The sequence below is a fragment of the Camelus dromedarius genome, chromosome 27 (genome assembly GCF_036321535.1).
Source record: "Camelus dromedarius isolate mCamDro1 chromosome 27, mCamDro1.pat, whole genome shotgun sequence".
Taxonomy (NCBI): Eukaryota; Metazoa; Chordata; class Mammalia; order Artiodactyla; family Camelidae; genus Camelus; species Camelus dromedarius.
Window position 1 is genome coordinate 148,375 of NC_087462.1, and position 9,858 is coordinate 158,232.

The 9,858-nt window shown below is 62.1% G+C and overlaps 1 protein-coding gene across 2 annotated transcripts; it reads right to left on the minus strand.

Moving 5' to 3' along the window:
- Positions 1–1,565: 1,565 nt before the first annotated feature.
- C2CD4C (C2 calcium dependent domain containing 4C) lies at positions 1,566–9,816 on the minus strand. 2 transcript variants are annotated; one of them, XR_004131789.2, is made up of 3 exons: positions 5,061–9,816; positions 3,125–4,488; positions 1,566–2,952 (listed from the first exon to the last, which is right to left on the minus strand). XR_004131789.2 is itself a non-coding variant. In XM_031436830.2 (2 exons), the coding sequence occupies exons 1-2, from the start codon at positions 5,215–5,217 to the stop codon at positions 3,188–3,190; spliced, it is 1,458 nt and encodes a 485-aa protein (XP_031292690.2). In that variant the 5' UTR covers positions 5,218–9,816; the 3' UTR covers positions 1,566–3,187. The 2 variants fall into 2 exon arrangements, 1 of the variants encoding a protein (XP_031292690.2); XM_031436830.2 differs by having other exon boundaries at positions 1,566–4,488.
- Between the last annotated feature and the right edge of the window lie 42 nt (positions 9,817–9,858).

Below are 9,858 nucleotides of genomic sequence, written 5' to 3' on the forward strand. Positions count from 1 at the left end.
GGCAGAGCCGGGCAGGGGCCCAGCTCTGAAGATGACAGGGTGACTGGGACGCTGGGCCTCACCCCTCCTGGAACCAGCTCACTGACTCCTGCAGGTCTCCCGGCCTGTGGCTCAGATGCCCCCTCCTCCCAACTCTGTCCCCCCTCCCCAGAAAGATGAACTGATTCTGTCCTGATTCCCCTAAGCCCCCGAGTGCTCTGTCTTGGAGACCTGGACTCCTCGTTGCCTGGGCACAGCTGAGGCTCCAGCTTTGCCTGATCCACCTCTCACCCCGAGAGCAGCACCAAGCAGGAAGCACACACGCCTGCTGGAAGAGTCAGCCAAGGCACAGCTGGTCTGACTGTGTTTCCCAGGCCTCAGTTTCCCTGCCTGTCGAATGGAGTAAACACAGTTCCCAGCCACACTGGCTGGAGCTCCCACACTCCTGCCCTCACCACTGCATTTCTGACCCCCAGGCTTCTGGATGGGAAGCCCTGCCCCCGTGGTCCCCAGTTCAAGGACTTCCCCTCATTCCCTCACTCCCTCACCGGGACAGAAGTTCTCTGCATGTCTCGCCAAAGCAGCCCTTCCACTGAGGGAAGACACTAGAAATAGCGGGCAGCTCCACAGGGGAGAGCAAGCCCGCCACTGCCAGCTTCCCAGCTCCCCAGCTCCCCCCAGCTCCCCTGCAGCCCTGCAGGAGCCCAGAGACCAGGTCAGGCGAGGGCTTTCCATGTATTCATGCACGGGTGGAGGGCCTCCCGGGGGCCGGCACAGAGTTGCAGCTGGACTTGCCGGCCCTGGAGTTGGAGACAGACAAGCCCAGACAGCACGTGAGCTGAGGTGGGATGGGGAACACACAGCACAGAGGACTCAGAAGGCTTCCTGGAGGAGGTGCCACCTCAGCTAGAGCCTGAAAGTGGAGGAGCTAGTGGATGGGAAGCATTCCAAGCAGAGGGAACAGCCTGTGCAAAGGCACAGGTGTGAACAGCCTGGAGCCAGCTCCCCTACTGCTCCTGGCCCAGGGGAGCCCCAGATTGTGTGACAGGGGTGGGGCTGGCCTCCTTTGGGTTCCTGTCTAGGGGAGCGGGGACAGTCCATATGAGATGAAGGGCATATCAGTGGGGGCGCTCCTGCTTTGGCAGCTGATGGCATCCTGAGGGCTCCCATCAGTGACGGCCCCAAATGTCCAGTCTCTGTCCCCAAGTGGGTAGAGCCTGGAAGAGGCCACCTCTGGCATCCCTCTCCCTGGTGGCCGCATTGAGGGCAAGGGTTCAACTCTCATTAGCTAGGCTGCCTTGGGTGAGTTACTGAGCCGCTAGGTCCCCATACCTGTGAGATGCAATGCTAGTCCTGGAGGGCCAGAGCCATGCCCCACACAGACCCAGGTCCCCGGAATGTCACCCTGCTGCATCCCTGCTTCCCTGCCTCCACCCCAAGCAGGAGAGCCCTGGAGGGTCTGAAAGGGTGGGGAGGACATCACTGATCCTGGAGGCTCCCGCCATCCACCCTGGAATTCAAGGCAAAATTCCTTTCCTGCTATTAAACAGCGAAGCAAGCAGATCTCCACCCCCGAATCTCCCGAAACACCTTTATTGCACTAAAAACAGCATTTATAAACAAACACATTTGGGGGAGGATGTCTTAAAGATGTACCCACAGTCAACTTCAAACACAAAGATACCAGTGCAGGAGCATAAAGATGGGGGCCTCCAGAGGGAAACCAGGGGCGGGAGAGTTCAGGGTCAGAGAGGAGGGAGGTATGAGCTCCAAGCATCTAACTCCATGCAGGGCCCTCTGTCTGCCTCCTCCACCCACAGACCCAGCCCAGAGTGGTGCCCCCAGGTTCCGGAGAGAAGGAGGAGGCCCTGTGACCCCAAGAGCAGGGTGCGTGAGGGAGCAGGCCCAGGACAGAGGCTGGAGGGGGCACAGCAAGAGACCCCAGCGCCAAGGGCCCCCACTATCAGTCTCAGGCGTGCACTGGTATGTGCAGATGTACAGAAAGGAACACGTTCTTCCCCCCACCCACCCCCACCCCGGCTCCGGGGGGTGAAATCTGTTCTTTAACCTCTCCCCTGGTGCGCTCTGGGAGCCCAGTCAGGAGGGACAATGTCTGGGCTGAGAGGGGCACCCCAGGATCCCCAAAGACTGCCCTGGTCCACCCAGGGGAGGCCAAGGGACAGAGCTGGCCTTGCCTGGCCCCTGCTTCAAACTGTATCATTTCTGTTCTGTTGAGCTGGAAACCTCCACAAAAATCATCCAAGGACCCATGTACTGACATAACAATTAAACCCATGCAGCTGCCTTTAGCAGTATGAAAAGCCACAAGCAGAGTCTCCCCACCCCACCCCTTTGTCCTTCTGTCCGCCCCCACCCTAACCACAACCTATGTACATGCAAGGGAGTAACAGCCAAGGCCACCGGTCACTGAGTATCACTTCCTGGGGTCCGGCTGCCAAGGTCGCCGCTCAGGGAGGCAGGGGCAGCACCTCTAGCCGCAGGGGAGAGGGAGGAGCAGGGGACACAAGCTGGCACTGTGCTCTGGGCACCTTCTGAGCGACCCCTTCCAAGGAAAGGAGGCGGCAGTCACTCCCACATGGCTGCAGGGTCCGGAGCAGAGAAGGTGGTGGAGGAAAACAGCCAACAGGAGGGACAGGAGGAGCCATCGCCCCGTTTTCATATTCTGGCGCTCTGTCCACTGCTGCCTGTCTGCCAGGAAGTGGCTCTCCACCCTCTGATTGGCTCTTGCCTCTGGAACCTGAGAGGACCGAGGGCTGCCCAGAGCCAGCCTAACCCAGCAGGGGGTCCTCCCGCAGCCCCATGGGGTCCGCTGGTGGAACCTGGGCCTGGCACTTCTCCTGAGGGGAGGAGGACACTCCCACAGCAAGGAGCCGATTCCGCTGGGCCTCAGGACCGGTGGCCTCGGGGTCTGTGAGGTGCCTCAGCTGCTTTCCGGCCCAGGTTCCAGAACTCCTAAAGGTGGGAGGTGGAGGTGGGGGCATGGAACTTGGGGCCCAGGGGGGCGCAGCCTGCAGAGTGGGCTTTCTTTTCCCCAGAGCCCCCTTCTTCTCCCCTGGACAGATGGTCACCCCACCACAGGCTGCAGCACCAGGGCCCCGCCCAGCCTGAGGTGAAGGCCACCTACCCCGCGGCTCCCTTCCGGTCGGGGCGGCGTCTCCCCGCACGTGGGCGTGGGCGCGGCAGCCCTTTACAGGCAGGGGAGCAGAGAGGTGAGCGGCAGCTCCTCCTCCCCGAGCAGCGTGTCCCGCTTGAGGCTGCCGCCTTTGTTCACCACCTTGATCCGGAGGGCCAGCTTGCGCACGCTGGCGGGCCCCAGGCCGTCGAAGAAGAAGTCCTCATTGAAGACGGGGTGGCGGCTGCTCTTGATGATGGTGCTGCGCTGCTTCTGCAACTTGCCGGGCACCAGGCACAGGCCGACGCAGCAGTTGATGCTGCGGGCGTCGCACAGGCGGTCGTAGAGGCCCTCGGCGGCCAGCAGGCGCACGCGCAGGCGGGCCTGGGCCGCCTCGTACTCGGCCAACAGCCGCACGCTGCCCCGCAGCCCCAGGCGCACGGCGTGCTCCGCGCGGGGCGCCGGGCTGGGCTCGGGGCCGGACTCCGGGGTGGCCCGGCGGTGCAGGCGGCGCCGCGCCCCGGGGCTGGTGTCCGGCGTGCTGTCGTCGGCCGACAGGGAGCCATGGCGGCCCACCGACTGCTTGAGCTGGCTCACCTTGGCCTGGCTGTCCTGGGCGAAGCCTTTGAGCAGCGACATGGAGCGGGACAGCAGAGGGGACCCGAATGGGGAGGACTCGGCTGAGGACCCTGTGTCGCTCTCCCCACCACTGACACAGCGGCTGGGGCTCATGAGGGCCCCGCCGGCCTCCCTGGACGCCCCTTCGCCCCCGTTGGCCTTGGTGCCCCACCGACGGCGTCCGGTGCCTGGAGAGCCCACCTGGGCCAGAGCTCCGTGCTCGCTGTGGAACAGAGACTCCTTGCGCCGCGTGTGGGGGCTCTCAGCCAGCGTGGTGAAGCCGTAGGACGTCTGGGCCTTGGGCACTGAGGGCAGCGCCATGGCGCCCTGGGCCTGGGGGTCTGCGTTGGTGGCAGCCTCCTCCGGCGGCCAGTCCTCGGCGCTCTCGATCTGGATCACGTGCCGGGAGGCCGCCTTCAGCAGGCTCCTGCTCTCGGCAGCCAGCTTGGCGGGCAGCCGGGGGCTCCGCGGGGCTCTGCGCGGCGCAGCGGAGGCTAGGTTCTGCTCCGAGGTGGAGGGCCCCAGCTCAGCCTGCCCCTCCGGCTCCGCCGGGCCGGCAGGCAGCTTAGGGGGAATGAAGAAGTCGGGGATCTTGTCCGGAGTGAGCACGTTGCTGTACAGGGGCCCCTTGGCAGCCTTGTCCCCACCCTCGCCCCCCGCGGCTCCATTTTCCCCCGACCCCCGAAACCGCTCCAAGAACCACATGTTGGTTTTCTTCATGGGGCCGCGGATAGGAGGCCAGAAAGGGTCCGCAGAGTCTGCAAAGAGAGGCAGGTGTCAGGAGCTGCAGGCCCCCGTGCACTGGGGCTGGAAAAGGGGCTCTCCTGCAGGGGGCCAGCAGGGTCACCCAGGCGCTGCAGCCCAGGACGGTGCGGGAAGGGGGTTCGCCCCTCTTCCCTCCCCAGAGGAATCGCGCCTAACTTCCAAGCTCTGAAGCCGAGCCGAACGAGGTGGGGGCGGCGCTCCACTCTTGGGAAGCTCCCAGGGGACAACCCCGCTCCACTCTCGCACCCCTCCCCCCTATTTTGAGGATCTCAAAGCGCTTTCTAAAGGATTCCGGGCTCAGTCCACAGAGAAGTCACCCCAGGATATGAGGTGGACCCTGGGGTGTCCCAGCTCCGCCCTTCCTCAAGCTCTCACCCACCTGTAGCTTCTCTCTGGGCTGAGGGTCTAGGCATTCGGGGGAGGGGGGAGATGAGTCTGGGGGCCGACAGCTCGGCGAACTGCCCCCTCCCCTCCTTCCCTCATACCCACCACCCGCGGGACCCGGCTTGGGGTGTGGGTGGGGTCCTAGCAGCCCCCGCGGAGCGTGGCGGGGCCCTGAACTCACCGGCCCGGGGCTGGTGGCTGAGGCTGGCTGTCCTGCGGACACGCCGGGGTCTCGGCGCGGAGGCTGGCGGGGCGCGAGGGACGCGGGCGCAGCCTGGGTCGGGCGGCGGAGGCGGCGGCAGCAGCGGCAGCAGCGGCAGCAGCGCAGTCGGACTCATTCACCCGCTGCGGCGGCGGGAAACCGCCCAGCCGGCCGCCGCGCCGCCGTATTCCTCCTAGTACGGCCGCCCTCCGCCCCCGCCTCGCTCGCCCCCGGGACCGGAGCGAGCCGTCTGCCGCAGACCCTGCGGGTGGGCGGGTCGCACTGGGGAGCCTCGTCGGGACCCGGGGGACTGAGGGCGGACAGGGAGGGAAGCAAGTGGCCGCGGTTTGCTGACGGATTGGCGGCGTCGTGCACCCCCGGAAACCCCAAGCCCCAGCCTCAGTTCGTCTGTGAGCCATTTCTCTGGTGAGCAGCTTTCCCGACTTACGATGACGAGTTAAATAATAGCAATAACAACCGCAGCCGAATTTATTACTGGGCACTTTCTCAGCGCCAGGCTCTTAACGTCTGTCGTTCCCGCAACTGATTCTCACAGCGACCGGTGGGCAGGTCCTATGGCTACGTCCAGTTTGCAGAGGAGGAAGGTGAAGGTTTCCTTCCAGAAATAAGGAACTAGCAGCTGAGATGCGGTCCCCCTGTAAATGGGGATCCACTCAGTTGTAGCCACCCCAGAAGCCGGCAGGGGGCTACTCCTTTACTTCATGGCGGAATGTGTACTGCGCACTTACTGGACTCTGGACAGTGATCTGGGCGCTGGGGACACAGCTGTGACTGGGGCGGGGTGGGGGGAGGAGGGGATGCAGCTCCCACCTTTGTGATGCATCCCAGTGGGAAGGACTCCAGTGGAGGGAGGCACACAGGTAATGATAACTGTAGGTTCAGTGGCTCCTCTGACAAAATGTAACAGGAAAATAAGAGAGGAGAGAGAGCCCCTTGCAGTGCTCATATGGAGAGACCCAGCAAGGGCAAGACCAGGAGGTCCCAGGCCTGGCAGCTCCAAGACCACGGTGTCCCTCAGGAGTGCACCCTATGCCTTGTGACCTGCCGGCCCCACCCTCCCTGCTCCTTCACTCCTTGCCCTCCCTCCCAGCCTCAGTTTCCTCTTCTGGAACCCAAGCCTGACCAGTCCCGAGTCCAGCAAGACACTGTATTGCCAGGACCAACACAGAGCAGGGGATGCCTGGACTTTACTAAATTATGATTGTTCAGGAGCCTCCTGTTTTCCAGGAATGTCCCCGACATCACCGTGGCTGGAGCTGGGATGGGGGTGGGTCTGGAGTGACTGCAGAGGGCAAGCAGGAGCTGGACAGAGGCCCCTCCAACACTTTCACTTGACCTTGGAGTGAGGTGGGGTTTAGAGTCCCACTGTCCAGGTGGGGAAATCGAGCCCTGTTTCAGCTGCTCACCCAGCAAACACTGAGCCCCGCTTTGTGCTGGGGTCAATACTGGCCTGGCCACACAGTCTGACAAAGGAGGCAGATCCTAATGCATGGATCACTTCACCGCTGCCTCCAGGAAGTCTGCCCTGCCTGCCAGCCTGGTCCGAATCAGACCCCCAGAACCCCAACTTCAGCTCTCATGAAGAATGCCCTAGAGCAATTCCTGGGTTGATGTCTGTTGCCACCGTGGGGCCTGGAGCTGCCAGGAGAAAAGGTCTCTGCAGTGTCCCCAGGTTGCCAGAGTCTTTAATGAGTATCTGCCAGACAAGTGGATCAGTAAGTGCTACATCCTGCGGGGGCCACGAGCCACCTCCCTCCAGGGCCCGGACCAGGACAGTGGGCTGAGGAAGGGGACGTGACCGACTAGCTCAGGTCTCCTGTTGACGGCCTGGGCTGAGTACTTGGAGCTACACACCCCTCATGCCCTTGCCTTGCTGTGGGCAGTGCTCCTCCTCCCAGCTGGGTTGGGGGAGGAGGCAGTGAGTTTATTCTGTGCCAGTTTCTGTGCCAAGACCTCAGAACACTAATCTGGGGCCACTTGATTGAGGTTCAAATCCTGGTGCTAGCACTTCCTGCTGTGTGACTTCTGGCAAGCATCCAGATCTCTCTGTGCCTGTGTCCTCAGCAGTCCATGGGCGTAACACCTGACCCTGAATCCCAGTGTCAGAGAGAAGATTCGACAGAGTGAGGTACTATTTGCAAAGTGCTTAGAACAAGGCCTGGAACGTGTAAGTTAGCTACCACCTTTTCAAGCACAGACCTGTTACCGGTGAGAGGGACTTGGCAGGGGAAAGAGCCCCAGAATCCTGGCCCCGCTGCAGCTGAGCTCAGCCAGAAGCCCCGTCATGTTTGGGGGCTGGGGAAGCTGAGGTACAGGGGTGGGGGTGGGGGTGAAGGTACCTGGAGACAGGTCCTGAAAGGCTGCCCCATGGCCCACTGCAGGCCCCACCCACCTGCCAGCTGGTTAGCTCAGCTCTGAACCTGGCTCCGTGTCCCTTTCCATAGGATCAGCAGAACCCCTCTGCTTCCTCTGCAGATCCCCGTGGCTGACGAGTGGGGCAGGCCCCCAAGGGCACCCCCCAACCAGCTGCAGCCTCTTTGGAATCAGAGATGCAGAGGCTGCAGGCTTCAGGCCCAAGCTGGGGAGGGGCCCCGGCTGTGTGACCAGCCTGTCAGCCGCTCTGTCCTGAGTCCTGCCACCTCGTGCTGGGTGGGTGGGTCTTCAACACCCCCACCTGAGGACACTGTATGGAGAGAGAGAAGTGGAAGGTCTGGGGGGGGGGGGCAGATGGGGGATGCTGTCCCCTAAGCAGACCTGGCTTGGAGGAAGCTCAGGCAGGTGGCTCCAAGGGCCTGAGCTCTGAGCTCCAACCCTGAGGGCACCGTGTACCCATGTGGCTCTGGACAAGCAGCTGGCCCTGTGAGCTCTGTCTCCTTCCCTGGAAAAGGGGAGCAGAGGCCTGCCTGTGAGCTCCCAGGAGGACCTGGTCCCAACAAGGGCCAGGTTAAAGGGCCTTCAGGAAGGACCATCAGCCCCAGTTTACAGATTAGGAAACTGGGGCCTGAGGGGGCATCCCAGCTCTGCAGGCACCCAGTTCGGGGAAGGGGAGCATCTGGTCCAAGCCTGCTCCGTGGAGTTTGAACCCGTGTCCCCACTGCCTCCCAACCCAAGGCTCCCTGAGGGCAAGGCTGGGGCAAGGAGTGTTTGTTGACTGAATAACTGGAGGTGGAACAGGGCAGGAGATAGGTGTACAGGACTCAGGCTCCCAGCTCCGTCACCATGAGGGCAGCCCACGCTTGGCTTTTCTGGCTCAGGGAGCAGGGTGGGGGAGGTGATGGGTTTGAACCTGGGCTCTGCCATCTCCCAGTGATGGGGCCACCACTCCCTGGCACCAAGCTTCAGTCAGTGGTGCCCCCCAGTCCACTGCACTCAGATCTCACTCCCAGACACGCTGGCCACCCTTCTGCCCCCAGAATAAGCTGTGTCCACACACCCAGGGCCTTTGCACATGCCATCCCTTCCACCAAGAACGCTGTCCTCCTCCCTCGGGGCCTCCCCTCCAGGACCCGGCCCTGTCTCATTCACACAGAAAAACCCTCCTTGATCCCCTGGGGCCTCTGAGCTCCAGGGCTCCTCCTCCTCACAGGTGTCATGATACGCTTAGCAGTGATTTGCTGACTGTTGAACTCCACCAGTGCAGGTCTGTCTGGGTCACGCTGCATCCCCATTACCCACCAGGGGTCAGGGGTCCTGGCCAGTAAGAGGAGGTCATGAAGGCACATTAAAGGATCCGAGAATAGGGGTGTGGATGGATGGACCACTGGATGGAATGGATGACAAACAGGCAGTTAGATGGATGGGAGAGCAGATGGTCAAATGTGTGATGGGTAGATGGGTGGACTGGTGATGATGGGTGGATAAATGGGTAGGGAACGGATGGACAGATGGATGGATGGGCAGATAGACAGGTGGGTGGGTGGGTAGGTAAGGTAATCAGATGGATGGATGGATGGATGATGGACCAGTGGCTGTCAGTCTTCAGGTCTCTGATGTAAGACATGGCACCAGAGTCCCCTTCTGGCTCTGCCTTTTGATGGCTTCACCCCTAGTTACGGGCAGACCAGAGAGGCTCTTACTCCCCACACCCTTACCAGGTCCCCCTAGGGTGCGGGGCAGGGCCTGCTGACTGCAGAGAAAGCACAGCCCCTCCCCAGAGCCAGACCCTGGGCAGGGAGGTGGCAAGACTTGGGGTGCCCCCTTGGGAGAGAGGCCCCCACATTTGGAGGAGGAGGTAAAGGAGGGTCCTGGGGAGAGACAGGCGTCTCTCTGGGAAGGAGAGTCTCAAACCATGTGAGGTGAGGTCTGTGACAGAGAAGTGGGGGTGAGGGAGAAGTAGGGGCTCTCAGGCCAATGGGGGGAGGGTCTGTCATGGGGTCTGAGAGAACAGGTGGCATCTCAAGAAAACGGGGACGAGGCGCTGGGACACCTGAGCAGTCAGGCCATCCTTATGGATGGGTCAGGAGTGGTTTGCAGAGGCAAACAAGGAGCTTTTTGCCAGATATACTGAAGTATCTTGAAGACAGAGGTTTGTATCATTTGGGAGATACACTGGGGTGCTTCCAAAGAGAATTTGGGGGTACGTTTAACTGAGAAGTTGGTGTGTGCTTTTATCTTGGAATAAAACAGAGCTGTCTGAGAAACACTCGGGGTTCAGGGAAGGTTCGGGGAGAGACAGACTGCCTCCCACACCCTCCCCCAGGAGGGACACACCCAGGGCCTGGCTCTCTCCTCCCCACCTCCCCCAGGGAGATGGACC